At 60.3% G+C, this 18,027-nt stretch overlaps 1 protein-coding gene across 4 annotated transcripts in view; it reads left to right on the top strand.

Annotated features, from left to right (window-relative positions):
• The first annotated feature begins 1,138 nt into the window (after positions 1-1,138).
• Positions 1,139-18,027, top strand: part of WNT4 (Wnt family member 4) — a 29,260-nt gene continuing 12,371 nt past the window's right edge. The window contains exons 1-2 of one of the 4 annotated variants that reach the window (XM_070777111.1): positions 1,139-1,303; positions 16,852-17,087. In XM_070777111.1, coding sequence (XP_070633212.1) covers positions 16,940-17,087 — 148 coding nt within the window. In that variant the 5' untranslated portion in view covers positions 1,139-1,303; positions 16,852-16,939. Of the gene's footprint in view, positions 1,304-2,104; positions 2,377-16,851; positions 17,088-18,027 lie in introns of those variants that run through there. The other 3 variants (XM_070777106.1, XM_070777098.1, XM_070777092.1) reach the window with 3 other exon arrangements.

Consider the following 18,027-nt stretch of genomic DNA (forward strand, 5'->3'; position numbering starts at 1 on the left):
AAAATAATTGCCTGTAGCTGTTTAAATTATTATTATTATTACTATTATTGTTTTCCAGCCTACCACACTGAGACTGTAAGAATCATATACGTTGACTCAGAACAGTTTAGTAATTCAGTACCTCCCTTGGGTGAACGTGAGCCCTGCCCTGGGGACCTCAAACTCTAGTCCTCCAGCTAAGCTCTCACCACAGGGAGACGAGACCCTGGGGCCAAGGTGATGTGCCACCTGAAGTCTGTGCCCCCTCTAGATCACTCTGGATGCCCAGGTGGCCCCAAGCCCAATACCAGGAGGACCTGGGAGGGTCTCTTCTGCAGATCCAAGCTTGGAGGTCAGATGGCGCCACTGACATGCCCAGCTCGACGGCGGAGGGGTGGCCGGGGGCGGCTCTCTCGGGAGCAGGGCAGTGTGCGCCTAGCTGGCGTGTGCGGGCTGAGGTGTCCACACACGTGTACACAGGGGCCCCTGCCCCACCAAGCTCCAGTGCGGGCTCTGAGGAGTCCGAGGAGTCTGCATTCAGAGCTGGCCTTCCAGGTTGCTATGAAAGTGTGCTTGTCAAGGTAGGAGAATAGAACATATTTTAGTTCACATTTTGTTAGCTTGATTTATAACTTGCAAATATTTAGACATATGGTATGTGAGCCTCCATCTGCACTCTCCCTGGGCCCCGCAAATCCCTGCCACCTCCTGCCCACTCTCAACGCCAAATGTTTACTGAGCCCCTCCTCCGCGCTGAGCCCAGGGCACGCCATGGGGTGAAGGGCGCCCTCCCGGCACCCAAATGTGACCATCTATGTGGGAGCACACCTGGTGCTCCTAAACCAGTGAAGAGCCCGGTGAGGGTAGGGGTGGCGTGGACCTGGTCTATGGCTCTGCCCCAACCCTAGTGAGGCAGGCGGCTTCTCAGTCTCCCCGTTTAGACAACAGATTCCATTCGCCCTAAGAGGCCCTGGTACCCAGGCTGAAGCAGGGTGAGGTAGGGCACAATTAGGTCCGGGACCTGGGGAGGGCGTGACCTGGCGATGGGCCGCGAACTCTCGGGTTACCAAGGTGTGGAACTGAGCCCTTTGCACTAGCAGGTCATCTCGTCCATTCATTCCACAAACACTGCAGCCACCCACGCTGTGCCAGCTAGGGGCTGATCTGCCGGACCTGGGAGGATCAAACAGGCACGCAGAAAACCGAAAGGCAAGGCAAAGACTGGCGAGGGTGCTCAAAAGAGACCTCCTCTAATCTCCTTCCATCCTCGCAACCCTCCAGTCTCCTGTCCATTTCTCAGATGAGAAAACGGAGGACCGGAGAGGTAAGGGGCTAGGTCAACACCCTGCCGCTTAGGGCGTGCCCAGATCTTGTGGCCAGCCAGAAGCAAGGTTTCAGATTCCGGCAGTCTCCGGCCACTGTCCCAAGCTGCCCGAAGCATGGGGAGGCCCCGTCCAGCTCCCGGAAGGCTGGAGGGAGGTGAGGGCAGGGAGGGGCCGGGCCAGAGGACGCGCCGGCCGGGAGGCAGGGAGGGGCCTGGCGGCGGGTGTCGGGGGACGGGAGTAGGGGGAGTCGGGTGGCACCCACCTCCCGGGTGCGCAGCCTGGGTGCTCGGCCCGGGCGCCCGGAGCGCCAGCGGCTTAGGTGCGCGCGAGCGACAGCCGCGCTCGGGCCGGGGTAGGGCTCCCAAGCTCCGGCAGAGGGGTGCGGCGGGGGGCGGCGCTGCAGTGCCCGCAGCGGCGGGCTGGGGGAGCTGTGCCCGTCTGTCCCCCAGGCTTGGTCGGGGACCTGGCAGCCGGGACGCCGCTCCCTCGCCCGGCCAAGCCAGGCGACGCGCAGCCAGGCGTGCCTAGAGCGGGCTCCGGCCCCAAGGACTCCCGGGCACCCGGCCGGGGAGGGCCCGGGAGAAGCCAGTCCCGCGGGCCAGGGCGTCCACGGGCGCCGCCGCTCTGGCCCGCCCCCGGGGGTTGGGGTGGGGGGGGTGTCCCGGGCCGCTGGGCCCGCCCAGGTAACCCCATCCTCGGCCCGCCCCCGGCCCGCCCCCCCCGGCCGCCCGCCTCCGTCGCCGCCGCCGCTGCCGCCGCATCCCGGCTCTGGGGCGGCGCTGACAGTCTGGTCCGCGCCGGGCAGCGGGCGCAGCAGCGGGCAGGGCTGCCGGCAGGCACGGAGGCAGAGCCTCGCCGCGCGCGCCCCGGCCCGCGCCCGGCGCCGCGCCCCAGCCCGCCTGCGGGGCGCCCACCTGCCGCCCGGACGGGAGGTCCCCCCACACCCGCCCCCGCGGCCGCAGCCGCTGCCCGGGGCCGGCGCCCGCGGCGGCACCATGAGTCCCCGCTGGTGCCTGCGTTCACTGCGCCTCCTGGTCTTCGCCGTCTTCTCGGCCGCCGCGAGCAACTGGCTGTAAGTCTGGACCCGGCCGGGCCGGGTGGGTGCCGGGGCGGGGCGGGCCCCGGGGGCCGCGGCCGGTGCCAGGCGGCGCGGGGGGCAGCGGGCGCGGGGGCGCCCGGCAGGTGTCTTGGCCGCGGGACGCGAGGCTCGACCGCCCTGTGCGCCGCCGCCGCCGCCACTGCCCCGGCCTCCCTCTGAACACCCCTCTGCCCGCGTCCGGCTCCCAGCTCAGGGGCGGCAGGGGTGGTGGCGACCGCCCGCACCCCGAGGCGGCGTGGGGAGCCCGGGAGCGCAAGGGGCGCGAGCGCGGGACGGCGGCAGGGGCGGGGTGCCGGGTGCTGGGCGCAGCCCGGGCTGGGCTGACAGGTCGCCGAGCAAGCGCATGACGGGCGAGGACCCTGGCTGCTAATAGCAGGTTAATCCCCGCCGAAGTCCAGGAGTGAGCTCCCCGCGCCTAGCTGCCCGCGCGGCGCTGCCTTTTGGGCCGGAGGCGTGCAGGGACCTGTCCTGCTTGGGGGCCCAGGAGCCGGGATAGAAGCAGGGAAGAGACCGGCCGGCCGGCCTCCGGCAGCTGGCGCTGGCCGGCCTTGGTTCTCCCTGGAGCAGGAAGAAACTCCGTCCAGAGCTTTAAGAGGCAGCAGCCCCCGGCTCCCTAAGTCTCACCTAAGAAGAGGGGGCAGTGACCGCTTGTGACCTGTTTCTCCCTTATTGGGCTGGGGCTGAAGGTTTGCTGGGGGCAGTGGGGGATTCTAAACGGATGAGCTTCCATGAGTGGGTGGCAAGGAAGCAAGAGGGCCCTGGACCCGTTCTTCATCCCCCTTAGTGATGGTTTTCACCCCTGCCCCAGGCTTCACCCTGGTCCCCATTGCTTCTGCCCAGAACTCTGCCCCCATCGGCCGCTGTGGCCAGTGGGGAGCCAAGCTCCAATATTGATCTGAAAAGCATGAGGTGGGAAGGGGGATAGCCAACAGTGTAGCTGGGGTTTCCATGGAGACAGCGGGAGAGGAAAAAATTCTCTCTGCATCAAGACCAAAGAACAAATATCTCCCATGAAATTGCCCCGAGTGTCCAATGGCTGTTGCTATGAGGTCATTGCGGCCGCTGGGGCCCTGCAGGCTGGAAGGAGTGCGTTTGCTGGGGTCAAAGCCACCCAGGGCTTGGGGGACGGAGGTGATGTGGAATTCTCCCAGCTGTTCTGAGAGCGAGAGTGAGCGACTCCAAGGCAGCCCAAAGTGGCTGTGGAGGTTTTGTTTTTCTTGGAGACTTAATTTGATTAACACTTCAGGGGCAGTGGCAAAGTGTACAGAGACCAGGGTACCACCACCTCCTCCTGCTACCCCTCGGCAGGCCACCCCCCCTCCCCGCTCCGAGTGGGGCCTGGGGGTCACAGAGCCAAGGAGAGGGGCTGAGTGGGACTTGGGGAAGTTCATGGTCCCTGGAAAGCATGGGTTCAGAGCCAGGGTCTCCAAAGCCAGCAGGAGCAAGAACTGGTATGACTGGCCCAGGGCTGAGGGCTACAAAAAGGCAGAGGAGGAAGCGACAATTCAAGGGTCTGACCCAGGCCTTCCGGGAAGAGCGAGACATCCACAGTGGAGTTCTTCAAGAGCATCTAGTGTTTGGGCTCATTTTACAGATGAGGACACCGAGGCCCCAGGAGGGGCAGCTACTTGCTCATCTCAGAGCAGAGAACTGATCCCAGATGCTCTGACTTCCAGGCAGTGACATACCTCCTTCCCTGAAGCCGTCCCAAACTTAAGCCAGAGTGGCCCAGGTAGTGTCACTACCCACCTTCAGCCACATCCAAGCCCCAAATCCCAACCAGGGAGGCTGCTCCAGCTTTGGGTCATGCAAACCGTGGGGAATTCCAAGTGGGGTGGGGTGAAGAGGGGCGGCCTAGAAGGAGAAGAGAGGTTGGCAAACCTGTTCTCTGCAGCCGCGATGGTTCAGGTTGCCATGCAGCAGGTCTCCAGATGACCCAGCTCGCTCCTGCTCCAGCCCGGGCTTCAAGCCAAGGGTCTCTGTTCGGCCCAAGGCAGGAGAAACAAGGGGCTTCCCAGGACCCCCGCCAATCCAGAAAGGCTGTGATGGAGAAGAGATCTCTGGGCATATTCCAAGACTGGGTCCATCCCCAGGTGAGGGACTGGGCCAGCTCTGGGGGAAATAGATGTCACAGCCGGGCCTCCAAGGAGCTTGGAGGAAGACAAGGTAAAAGCAGACCACGGATGCATGAGACCGTGAACATGCGGTAGCTGTCGGAGGAAGGAGATGAGTGTGAGCTGGAGCGGTCACGGAGGGGACTTGGCCTGAAGGTTGTAGAATCCTGACAGCAATCATTAGAATAGATCCTCTGAATCTGAATCCCATTTTACAGATAAGAAAATTGAGGATCACGGAGGTGATGGCCCGAGTCACCTGGCTGGTAAATGGCAGAGGCGTCTAACCCAAAAGCTGCCTGTAGAAGGAAAAGTTTCTGGCAGGCAGATGTCCGTCCAGGCATGATGGCTGGCACTGTGTCTTTTCCAGCCATGCTGGAGGTCTGGCCCCAAGAGGATGGCTGGCAGCACTCTCAGAGGGGCAAGGCCGGGGTGTCCACTCCCCTTCCAGTACCTGGAATCAGGCTTCCGGCCAGGGCCGGCTGGCTGTCCGGTTGCAAGAGCTGATGCTGTCTGTTGTCTCCGTAGGGCGGGTGGCCTGGCGGAGAGGCCAGGTGTCCCGCTGCGTGCAGCTGTTGGGCAGGATGGAGCTTGGAGCTGGGAGGGCTCTGTAGCCTGAGGCCTGGGCAAGCCCAGAGAAGCTAGAAGCTGTTGATTAGACTTGTGTCTGGCACCAGGAGTGAGTTGACAGCTTGTGGCAGCTCCCACCACTGAGGGAGGGAGAGAGGGAGGGATGGATGAAACAGTCCATCAGTGGAAAGCCTGGATCTTCCACAGACCTGGGCTTGTAAAAGTCTCTGCGTGTTTCCCCCGGCACGGGGGCCATGCTGGAAGTCAGGAGACTTGGTCCTCAGAGCTGGGTGGCCTGGGATGGCCTCTTTCTCCCTCTGGGCCACAATCCTCAGCAGATTGTTCTGAACCCCAGATAGAAGTACTGGAAGAGTTAGACAGATAAACTAAGATAGAATAGATAAACTAATATTTTATCATGGTGGATTTCCTGAAGAAAGGCGATGATGTGCTGAGCTGGGGCCCCCTTGGAGGCCCAGTAGGCACAGCCAGGGGGCCTGTGCTACATTCACAGGTCGTCCAGCAGCGTGGCAAGGGCAGATGGCATACAGTTCCATCCCAGGTCTGCCCCTGACCAGAGGGGTGACCTCGGACAAGGTACTTACCCTCTCTGAGCCTCGGGTTCTTCATCTGTAAAATGGGAGAGACACGTGAGGGTGCTGAGGCTACAGAGAGAGCCCACAAGCAGAGTAACGCCTGGCGTGCTGGGCCCGTGCAGCCAGAGCCAGCCAAGACATGCAGTGCCGGCCCCGCAGCTAAAGGCATGGTCTGTCTGCCCCAGGAAGTGTCCCCCTAGTCTCTGGCTGAAACCCCCGCTCCCTTCTAAAGAGCAAAAGCGCACCCCCGTGGGTCCCCTCCTACGGCCCTGGGCGTTGAATTACAATCGCTGGCACGCCCATGGCTCTTTACAGTTTGCACTGGGATTTCTCTCCGTTGGTACTTGGGGCCTGTGCTGTGCGTTGTTGAATGTTTAGCAGCATCCCTGGCCTCTCTACCCATCAGACACCTGTAGCGCCCTGCCGCCCAAGCCCCCCCCCAACCCCCGCCAGCCAGGGAACCACCAGAAATGTCCCCAGACGTTGTCAAATGTCCCTGGAGGGCAGAATCACCCCTGGTTGAGACTCAATGGCTTACGAAGCATTTTCACACCCATTTCCTTATAAGAACCATATAACCTCTGCCCCTTCCCCTTCAGAGGAGGGAGTCCATATTCAACCCCACTTCAAAGGCCCAGAGGTGCAGTGACTTCCCCAAGGGACATCCTGCATGGCAGAGGCAGTACTTGACCTGCTCTCAGATGTCCAGACCTCGTGGGTTTCCATCCTCTCCTTAGAGAACTGTTTCCCGTCACATGTTGCTGTTTAGCCTTCCAGTCGTGTCCCACTCTTTGCGACCCCCCATGGACTGTATGTAGCCCACCAGGCTCCTCTGTCCGCGGAATTCTCCAGGCAAGGATACGGGAGTGGGCTGCCATTTCCAAATAATGCGGCTCCTCTGCAAGGTGAGAAACCTCCGGAGGCCAAGGCTGTGGCATGAACACCTCCCAGCAGCCTCAGTGCCTGGCACATGCCGGGCCTGTAGTAGCTTCTCAGTCAACATTTCACGAACAAAGGAAGGACAGGCCTGTTCGCTCCTGAGGCTTGTAAGTTGCTGTCACATCAGGCCCCATCAGATTGGGCCCTCCCGCTTTGAGTGGGAGGGAAGCTCTGCCTTACTGCCCCGAGCCACGGGTGATGCTCAGATGTGCCAAAGTGGGTGTCAGGATGCGTGGCTGTCACCCAGCAGATGCGCGGCTCTGGCCCACAGCTCTGGGCCAGGGCACCCACTCAGAGCCAAGCTGAGAGCACTTTCTCCCCTTACCCTCCTCTCGGGGCCCCGGGACCAGGCCTGCCTGAGGGGTTTGTTCAAGCAGCAATCATGGCCCAGCTGTCTGCCGTGGCTTGACTTTCTTCCCTCAACCCTGGATTAGCAATTGAGCAACTCAGCATCTGACAAGACAGTGCTCCCCAAACCTGTTGAAACTCGCCCAGCTTGGGCCCTGTGGGTGCCTTGGGAGAGCTGAGCATTTGCACCAAGCCTCATCCTCTCGTCCCCCGCTCTGGGAAGAAGGGCTTGGTCTGAGCCAACAGGGCATGGAGTTGGCCAGGGAGCCACCGATGACGGGGGTGTGGAGGGTGACAGTTGCCCACCCCATCACCCCCACTACAAACAAGCCTGCAAGAACCACTCAGCGGACTCAGCTGGGAGGCGGGGCTGTGACCCCATGGTTGCTGTCCAGATTTCCACAGGAGTTGCCAGGTTTTATCTCTGAGTCCTGAGCTGCATCTTCTGTGATCCAGCCAAAGCCGGGAGAAGGCTCGCTCCCTGCCGTGACCCCCAGCTCCCCCTCTCCCCCTCCCAACCCCTCTCTGCCTCCCCCGTCTCCTGGCAAACTCGAAACCAAACTCTGTTAGTTCCCTGGCCAAGTCAGAACCCCCGCAGCAGAGGGGACCTGGTCTGAGAAAAGAGGCGAAGGGCGGGGGGTGGCGGGGAGTATAAGGAGGGAAGGAACCACCCCGACAGCTCTCGGCTCACAAGAGAACTTGGAGAGGCCCCTTAGAAGCATCATGACACCGCCGATGAGACCAGAGGGGCCTCTTTGCCGCTGTGACTCCGAACAGTCCTCTGGGACCATTTCTCACTGTGTTCACACACAAGTCACTGCAGAACTGGATCTCAGGAACTCCTCTCCAAGGACTGGAGACTGCAGGGTACTCTCCTTGAGTCAGGGATGCCCAGCTGTCCTGGCACCCCAGGGCTGAGAGGATGGAATCTCAGCCATCAGAGTCAGAGGTTCTTGGAAGTGCTCAAGTCAGCCTCCTCCAGGGACACCGAGCCTCCAAGCAGGAGGGCGAGTGCCTGGCGAGCCCTGTTTGATGACAGCGAGCACTTCCTCGTCCAGACAGCTTCTCCATCAGGTGCCGTGCTAGGCACCTGGGGGTCACAGGGCACAGCAGTGGTACAGCTGGAACCCCACTCGAGGTCTCTGACTGCTTTCCAGACCTTTCCCTGCGGCAGGTAAAGCAGGCCTGCAGCCCACCCCCCTTGCCCGGCATCCCTGCTGAGGTGACAGGCGACAAGGGAGGAGCCCAGGTTTTCCCGCCAGCCCTGTTGGGGTGCGAGTGTGGGCTTAGCCACTGGCTCCCCCAGGCCTGGGCCTTGAGCAAGGGTGTACCAAGGCCGAGGAACTCGCTAGAAACCCAGAGACACAGGGCATGAGCCTCCCTCCAGGGAGCCCACACTGCCCCCTGGACAGCTCAAGCGGCTTCCCCATCTCTCCTGGCATCCCTCCCCCAGGACCCCCCAGCCCAGCTGGGGAGAACCACTCAACAGTGTGATGGCTCCAAGGCAGGCAAGGCACTCCAGGGAGGAGGCTCGGATGGGTCTTTGCAAGGGAGACGCTCTCTGCTGGCAAATTCGGGGGTGAGCCACGGTCAGGAAGTGCCTTAAATTCAACGCCCACTGGGCCCACAGCCACACCTTCCCCTAGAGAGAGAAGGAAACTTCTCCCCGCCTGGCGCAGCTCGGGAACCAGCCAGGTTCAGGTCTGAGCTGCCATTTGCTGGCCCTGAGTCAGCCACCAGCTCCCCCGGGAACAAATCCTGTGAGATGGGAAATAAGAAATGGGGAGGGGGGCGGGATGCCAGGAATGGCAGGTAGGGAAGTGGGGGAAACATGGGGGTGGGAGTAAGACGTCGAAACGGAGGAAGAGACAGACAATTCTGGGACTGTAACACTGCAACGATAACCCATCTTTTTTTCATTGAGGTAGAGATGAAGAAACATGCAAAATACTTCAATGCTGATTCGTCACACATGTTCAGCTAGACCACCCTGTTCTGTGTGCTTGCTCTGACCCCTTGCTCAATAGATGTTTCTTGAATACATTTAAAAAAATAAAGAGAGAGAAGATCGGGGTGCTGAAGCTTCTGAGGATGGGGAGTAAAGGGAGCCAGGGATCCCAGGAGATGGGGGGGCGCAGACAGCACCCTAAGGCACAGGAGCAGGGACTTGGGCTGCAGGGAGGCTGTCATTCCGCTCGCAACTGAGGGAAAGCGCTTGGGGCAAAGAGAGCTTGACGTGGGCACTGAGAGCTCTATGGAGCTAAACTCCGTCTGGGGAAAGAGTGGCATGGAGGTAGCGCCCACCACCCCACGGCCCCTGCGGGCATCTCCAGGGCCAGCCCCTCCTCACTGGCTACCCCTGAAGGGCTTTCAGGCCAATGGCCGCAACTCCTTCCGCCACCTGAGAAGCTGCAGAGGTCACAGACCCAGACACTGTCCAGGCAGCCACGTAACCTCCAAGGCATCGTCCTCTCCAGCACCCCTCGCCCCTGAAAGACGCCTTCACGGTCAGGCAGGAAAGACACAGGGTCTCTAGAAAGACCCATTAATGGAAGAATAAGACTGCCTTCCTCAGACCGGTGCCCACTGATGCCAAACCACCAAGTCCTTTGTGCCCTGGGCCGTCGCTGGACCCTGATGAGCCAGCCCAAGTTTAGAAGCCGAAGGACCTGTTTTCAAGTCTTGACCACCCCTGAATGGCTGCACAGCCTTGAACATGCACCTCTCTGAACCTTGGTTTCCTCATCTGTAAAACGGAGGGGATGATACCCACCTGGAGAATCCTGCATGAATTTACCCGGTGGCTCAGTGGTAAAGAATCCACCTGCAACGCAGGAGCCACAGGAGACGCAGGCTTGATCCCTGCATCAGGAAGATCCCCTGGAGGAGGGCATGGTAACCCTCTGCAGTGTTCTTGCCTGGAGAATCCCATGGACAGAGGAGCCTGGTGGGCTATGGTCCATGGGGTCACAAAGAGTCGGACATGACCGAAGTGAGTTAGCACACACGTGTCCATGTAAGGATATAGTGGAGCACATGACTGTTGTTTGAGGAGCAAAGTGACAAGGGGTGTAAGGTCCCTCTTCCTGTCATCTAGTCCCAAGAATGGTTCCCAGGTGCCCTGGGCACACCACTATCTCTGCCATCCTCATGCCTGGGTCCCCAGTTCCAAATCTCTTAACAGCACCATCCCCCGAGTCCTCAGACCGCCCGTTCCTAAAGGACCCACCTGACGGGCCAGAACCACTGAAGACTCCATCGGGAGACTCCGTTAACCATCCACAGTTGGGATCAAGGCTGAGGTGATCCACTGTCCCCAAAGGGCACATGTCCTGCCCTCTGGGAGGCTCAGTTGAAAGAAGGGCTGGGAACCCAGGTGGGAGGGAGCGGACGGAGCCAAGCCAAAGAAGACAAATGAGCCGAACCAGCCTGGGGTCCCCCGGAAGAGTCCACAGCTCAAGGGACTAAGGAGAGGCTTTGGGAGGGCACGGATGCTGACGCTGCTGATGAGCATACCAATGATAAGGAATAAAGATAATATATAATCGTGTTGCCAACAGGACAGGAGTGCCTGCTGTGTGCCTGTTTAACCCACCTCAGCCTCTGGAGATCTGAATGCTTCTTCTCCCCACCCTAGAGGGGAAGACACGGAGGCTCACAGCCCCTCTCTTGCAGCCAGTAACATGGAGACAGGATGCTGACCCAGTCTGTCCATCTCTCTTGGGCAGTGCCTAGCGCTGCCTGCCACGGGAAGGGATGAGAGTCTCGGGACAGGGCTACTACGGCGACTGAGACTGCGGGTACAGAAGCCCTCCAAGGCCTGAAAACAGCTGGGGATGTGGACGGCTCCTGGGAAACCAGGGACTCCCCACCTGCCAGGAGTGCCGGGGGTGCCCAGACGGGTCGCAGACCCTCTGTCCCTCACCCGGCTGCGTCTCCCCGGGCGGGCAGCTCTCCGATCAGCAGGCACCCGGTTCCCTCGGGCTCCTCCTCCCAGTCTCTTGGCCTCCTTCCTTCCTGGTGTCGCCCGGCAGGCACGACTGCTCCTCGGGAGGCTCTAAATGCGGCCTGGGCAGCAGGGAGGCCCGAGGGAGGAGGGGGTAGAGAGAGGCCCGGGCCGGCCTCCCAGCCCCCACCTGCCCCCCCGGGGGCCGGGACCCAGGGCACTGACCTGCCCGGCCTCCCAAACGCTCCAGCAATTTCCCATCCCCGGTCCTCATGACTGCGCAGATCAGAGCCGGGGCAGGAGGCAGAGAGGTGCAGATTTTCCTTTAGGAATTTTTATATATATATATATATATATATATTTTTTTTTTTTTTTTTTTTTAAAAAAGCCAGCAAACCTGGAAAAGCTTGGGACAAGCCCAGCTAATTTTAGTTTCTAATGAAAACAGCAGGTGGCTGAGAGGATCTGATCTCCCTGGCAGGGCCAAGGGCCCTCCGGCCTCGCAGGCAGCAGGCACGGGCCGCAGGGAGGGCCTCCTGGGAGGAGCCTGGCCGACCCCGAGCCCCTGCGAGAGGAGACGGGCACGCGCTGGCTGGCAGCGGGGCGGCCCGGGGTGGGGGGGTGGGGGGGGTAACCTGATCGATGGCACGGCTGTGGCTGGAGTCCTGGGTGGCCCTGGGCAGCAGGTGGCAAATGGCTAAGACTGTGCTCAGCAGCGGCCAGAAGCAGCCTAAACAGGGGCGATGCAACCCCAACGAGGGAAGAGGCAGGGGTGGCCCCATGCTCCGTGTCTCCCCCAGGAATGGCCTGTGCACTTGACATCTGAGCCAGGCCCAGCCCCAGGTCAGAGAGCAGCACGCGTGTTTCTGGGGGAAAGGTTGAGCCACCTGAGGGTGTGCGGAGGGCATTCCTGAGGCCCCTGGGGCCAGCTTGGCCTTGCCCCCTGGGCTCTCTAAGTCCTCCGCAGGCCCAACAGCCAAGGAGCCCCCAGGTTCTTCGGTCACCCCCGCCCTCCCCTCTCCTGAGCACTTTGCAGGAGGGGAGCTGAAGGGATCTCATGAGCACAGGGCCCTCCATCTATGCTGCAAGCATTCACTGAGCACCTTCTACGGTCACAGCCTGTGCTGGACGTCGGGGAGGCCACAGGCTGGACACACACCGAGCGGGGCGTGACACCCTGCAGCTGTCGAGCGAGGCAGATCCACAGCCGGGGTGCAGGGGAGAAAAGGGCCCAGTGTGAGCTGGGTTTGCATTCCAGCGTTGCTGCTCACTAGCTGTGTGACTCTGGGGTGTCACGCCCCCTCTCTGGGCCCCAGTTTGCTCATCTGTAAAACGAAGCCAGGCATCCTAACTGAAGAAGCAGTGCGGGCCAGGGCCCATGAGGCTTGGGGTCCTAAGCCCCCCGCCCCTTCTCCAGTCCCAGTCCCATTTCAGTTCTGACGTCCCGCCCTTTCCAGGCAAGAGAGAATTGGAGGGTTTAGGGTTGTGCTGCTCTTACCATGGAAGGGGTCAGCTGAGGGGCCAGACGAAAGCAGGGGCTGGGGGTGGTGGGCATTGGTGCCAGCCTTGGGGGGCAGGGACACTCCTCAACAGAAGAGCTTTCTCAGCTTCTTTCTGGAAGCCATCCCGGTGACTCACGGCCGTGGCAGGCCAGCAGCTCACCCCTAAATCCCTTCTACTGTTATTTCAGCCTGTGTCCCTCGTTGAGTTCTGAGCGGCGGCAGGGGTAGGCGGGGGGCGGGCGGAGGGTAGAGGGCTCCTCTGGTCCGTGTCCCCCGTCTTCAACGGCAGGGGCTCCCTCTATCAGCCTGCGTGGGATGGGGCCAGAGGCCTCTGCGGCTTAAACCCCTCCATCCTGCGGGCTCTGACCCTTTCGTCTGCAGTAGTACCCTGAAGAGACAGGCTCCAACAGGGCAGGGACTGGTCCAAGGTCGCACCGTAGGCGGGTGGCTCCGCCAGGCCTCCCCAGCTTGCTCGCCCTGCCCGGAGAACCCCCACCTTGGAACAGAGGCCAAGCTTCTGCACCACCTGCCCTCCCCTTCCCCCAGCCCCTCGGCAAGACACGAGAGGGGGGCAGAGCGGAGGTGGGGGCCGGCCAGCTCTGTGCCCCCGTGTCACCGCCCCCCCACCTTCTCCTAGAAGCCAGCCCTGGCATCTGAGCAGAAAAGGATCCAACTTGTAGGCCCAACTCCTAGTCCCCCATCACCCTGCGGCCTCCCAACGTGGACCTGGCCCATGGCCAGTAGCCAGGCTCTTGGCGCCCCCTGCAGGCCAGGAGCGCCAAGTGGTGCCAGCCCCACAGCTGGGCTGGGGGTACCGTGGACCCAGATAGGGCCCCCTCCCCTTGCAGAGGCACCCTCCCGCGGACCCTCAGCCGTCTTTCCACCCCCGTCTCCCTTCTGAGGAGGCCTTGCCCAGGCCTCACAGGGATGCTACCAAGCCTCTGTGCCTCCTCTGGGCAAAGACTGGGAGCCTCCTGGGAGGCAGGCAATGGGGGGAGAGTGAGGGGGTGTGCTGCCTCTCCCTAAGATCACCCATCTCCACCTCCCGAGTTGCTAGGGAAGGGCGAGAGCCTCAGCATCACGGCGCACCCAAAAATCAGCTGAGAGCAAGACGCAACAGCCATGCCACAGCAGGTTAACTTCTCCCAGCGGCCTGGGGGTCAAAATCACTACCTCCACTTCCCGGATCAGGAAAGCCAGATGCAGGGAGGCCCAGCAAGCAGGGCACCGGTGCAGCCGTGAGGAAGAGACAGCGCGCCAGAATCAGCTTCCCGGGGGACTGGGGAGGGAACACCACCTGTGGTCACCCTGGGCTTCCCCTAAAGCTGCCTCCAGGTGGGTGCCAGCCTGGCTTCACAGCTGCTGCGGGGAATGTGTTCAAAAGCCCATACACCCACCAAACTCCGCCTGGAGTGGGGCCCAGACACCCGCGCTCTCGGCAAACCCCCGCAAATATTTTCCTGCACAGTTAGGTTTGAGAACCATCACTCTAGTCCAGCCCCCATGCCCGACAAAAAGAATCCAGCTGCTGGTGGTATGCTGCCAGTGGGGAGAGCTCGGCAACCCACAGGTAGCCCACCATCTATCTACACCTTGGCCCATGTCCTTAGGTCCAACGAACCCAGCTCCCAGCAGCCTCTGCCCACCGGTGACATTCAAGTCCTTGAGCCACTTAAAAGAATATTGTCTCTACCAAAGGCTTTTAAGTCAGGCAAAACCAGGGTCAAGTCCTGGCTCTGCCTCTTACTTGCCGTGTGACATGGCATACAAGGCAAAGTATCTGTGCCTCAGTTTTAACCTCTGTAAAATGGGAGTTCATTGGCTTGCTGAGGATTAAATGCAATCACGTAAGTAAAGTGTTAGGCTTTACTGATTAAGGGCCGTTGCTGTTGTTGTTTAGTCGCTAAGTCGTGTCTCTTTGCGACCCCAGCATGTTAGGCTTCCCTATCCTTCACTATCTCCCAGAGCTTGCTCAAACTCAAGTCCATCGAGTCAGTGATGCCATCCAACCATCTCATCCTCTTTCGTCCCCTTCTCTTCCTTCCCTCAATCTTTCCCAGCATCAGGGTCTTTTCCAACAAGTCGGCTCTTCATATCAGGTGGCCAAAGTATTGGAGCTTCAGCTTCAGCATCAGTCCTTCCAATGAATATTCAGGGTTGATTTTCTTTAGGATTGACTGGTTTGATCTTCTTGCAGTCCAAGAGACTCTCAAGAGTCTTCTCCAGCACCACAATTCAAAAATCATCCATTCTTCGGCATTCAGCCTTCAAATTAGTTATTCTTATTGCCATTGTCATAAAAATCTCCCTTGTCTTACTAGGATTTCTGTGTGATTTTCTATCTGGGTACCGTGCATTTATTCATTCCTTCACTTGGCAAACAGATGTCACACTCACACCCCATTGTCTGAGGCCCTGGCTCAGACCATCTTTCACATACAGGATCTCTGTAATGGCCTGACAACGGTTCCTTGACTTGGCCATAACTGGTGGTCACCCCCTCACATTACAGGTGGGAAAACTGAGTCCCAGAGCGGTGACCTTCCCCCTTTATCCTTTTTCTGATAGAAATCTGTGCAGCTTCCCTTGTGAGACGCACCAGCATCTTCACCTCCACCCCCGGAAAACCACTGCTCCCGCATCAAGGAGACCTGGGTTGCTGGGTTGGTTCACTGTGGAGTGTGGTGCAGCAGGACACCTCCTCTCTTTATATTCAGAGCCCCTGATCTGTGAGGTTGGGGCTGAGCCTGAGGGTAGGTAGAGCTGGGGTCTGAGTCTCCTGTGGGAAGTTGGTGGGACGGTCCCTTTCCTTCTCTGAGCTTACCAGTAACATAAGGAGTCTGGACCAGACCATCTGTCTCATTCCTGAAGGCTGTGATTCTGTGCACTCTGCTGTATCTCCAAGAACCTGGGAGGCAGCACCTGGCAGCCCTGCCCTAAGAGGTGGCAGGTGCACCTCCCAGTGAAGAGATAGAAAGGGAGGCCTTCCAGAGTCCCCACTCAGCTCTCCTTCCACCATCAGACTGCTACTTGCGTGCCTACTATGTGCACTGGCCTTGGCCAAGGATGCTCGGATGGGTGGGTGGGGACAGGCTGAGGGGCCGAGTTTGGAGCACAAGCCTCGGGGTCATCCAGACCCAGACGCAAGGCAGGCCTGCTCTCCCTTACAAGTCGGGTGACTCTGATGGCCACCTCCCTGCTTTGAAATATGACCTGACACTTAGTAGGTGTTCACTCTTCCCTTGCGAGGGAAACCGCTCTTCTTCCTCACAGGGTCTTTCCCCAGCTCTGCTCCCACCCCAGTGAGCATCCTTGTATCTTGCTCCAGGGCCCCTTGCATCCTGGCCCAGATCACAAAATCATCGTCATCAGACAGGGTAGAGCCCTCTGGAGCCCTTACGGAGGAGGACAGGCAGGGGAAAGGCCCATGGGGTCGGAGGGGTCTGAAGCTTGGCTCTGTCACTTGCTACCTGGATCCCCTTGGGCGTGTCACCCTCTTAGCCTTCATGTTGGAGTCCATGAAATGGGCACAATAATTGTCAACTCATAGATTGGGGGTGAAGTGGGTTTGATCCCTGGCTGGGGAACTAAGGTCCTACGTCCCATGTGGTGTGGTCAAAAGATTACAGAGTCAAAACAGTCACGCTCTGTCCTCCGCTGAAATGGGTGCAATGAAGCCCCCTCTCACATGTACCTGGTCGCAGAGTGCCTTGACAGAAAGCTGTGTTATCTGGCCTGGGATCCCCTTCCAACCCTGTGAGGTGGGGCAAGTGCTGATGCCTCATCCCCGGGCGGTGAAGAATCCAGAGGCTGAGCAGGGAGCCTTTGTTTTCAAAGCTCACACGCCCTCATTGCCGTCCCCAGCCCCAAGTCCTCACTGCACACATTGTCCTGAGTGCCACCGCTGTGATTCTGGTCTCTGCCTGGGGGCCTGGGAAATGGCTGGCAATGAGGATTGCGGCCTTTGTTAGCCAGAAGGTGGGCTTAGGTCGCGGGGGTCCCTGCCTGGGGATGAGGGAAAGAGACACAGCAGACCAGACGGCGGCTCCAAGGCTCCCAGACAGAGGGCATCTCGACATGCAGGGCTTGGAGTGGACAAGGTCTGGCGTAACATCGGGGCTGAGATGCCCATGGCCCAGGGGCCCCCCAGGCGGGGAGGGATCCCACGGAGGCTCTGTCAGCGGCTCTCCTAGGGCTTCCTTTAACTCCAGCTGAGATCGAGGCCTTGTACAAGACAGCCCTTCCCCACTTCTGCCCTCCACCGCCCAGGCAGGAGGGCTGTCCCTGGATCCAGAGAGAAGCCAGGGGCTCATCGCTGGGACACCTGGCTCCCAGAGCCCTGGACATGGCGGGGGGCCTCCGCCTGGGCGTGGAAGGAGGAGGGGAGGCGCTCTGCCTGGCGTCCCACCCCCACCCAACCCCGCTCTCCCCAGGTACCTGGCCAAGCTGTCGTCGGTGGGAAGCATCTCCGAGGAGGAGACCTGCGAGAAGCTCAAGGGCCTGATCCAGAGGCAGGTACAGATGTGCAAGCGGAACCTGGAGGTGATGGACTCGGTGCGCCGCGGCGCCCAGCTCGCCATCGAGGAGTGCCAGTACCAGTTCCGGAACCGGCGCTGGAACTGCTCCACGCTCGACTCGCTGCCGGTCTTCGGCAAGGTGGTGACGCAAGGTGAGGGCGGGGCTCGTGGGGGTGCCGTCTCCTCGCGGGGCGGGAAGGGGAGTCATGTGCTTAGGAGTGGCTTGACTGGTCCATCACTCATCACAGGAGGCCCGGGAGTGAGCAGGACGCAGCGGAGGCGGGGGTTGGAGGCAGGAGGGCCTTCATTCACTGACACTGTAGTGCAATATTCCCGGCAGCATCTTCAGTCCTGGGGTCATCATCCTGTTTCACTCAGAATCCAAGACTCGGGCAGGGGAAAGAATGGAGCTGCCTGGAGCTCCTCAGAGGGTGAACAGCAGAATCAGACATCAGATCCGGGGCCTCCAGCCCTCCAGCCCACCCTGTTCTTACCTTAGCTCTCAGCCTGCCGTAGGCAAGACCTCCTCCTTTGTCCGTACCTTTGACAAACCCTATTGGGAACCTGACCATGCCCGGCTCGGAGACCCCGGGAGGAACACCACCTGGATCCTGTCCTCCCAGGCTCACGGTCAAGGTCAGTGCTGACAGTCCAGCTGGGGCAGTGGCCGTCACACCCACAGCACCGGCAAGGAACCAAACTGTTGAAGTGTTTTAAGTGATACAAACTCACCTGGCCCCTTGAGATAGGCTTCCGTCTTGCAAATGAAGCAACTGCAGCACCCAGAGACTAAGTCACTTGCTTACGGTCACAGAACTAAAAGCGGCTGAGCCAGGCCTTGAGCCCACGAGGTCCAGCTCCAGGGAGTATTCTGTCTTACCCACGGTGAGGGGACACAGGAGCCTCAGGAGCCCGGGGTGGACCTTGCCCCAGCCAGGGCAGGTGCTCAGGGGGAAAGCTTCCCCGAGGAGGTGGGCCCTCAGCTGACACCAGGAGTATGAGAAGGCCTTCAAGCCAGAGGAAGGTGGGCCAGGGCATAGAGGACACTCCAGGCAACTGGAAGGCTCCCCAGGAGGGCACCAGGTCAAGCTG

This window comes from Bos indicus, chromosome 2 (genome assembly GCF_029378745.1).
Source record: "Bos indicus isolate NIAB-ARS_2022 breed Sahiwal x Tharparkar chromosome 2, NIAB-ARS_B.indTharparkar_mat_pri_1.0, whole genome shotgun sequence".
Lineage (NCBI taxonomy): Eukaryota > Metazoa > Chordata > Mammalia > Artiodactyla > Bovidae > Bos > Bos indicus.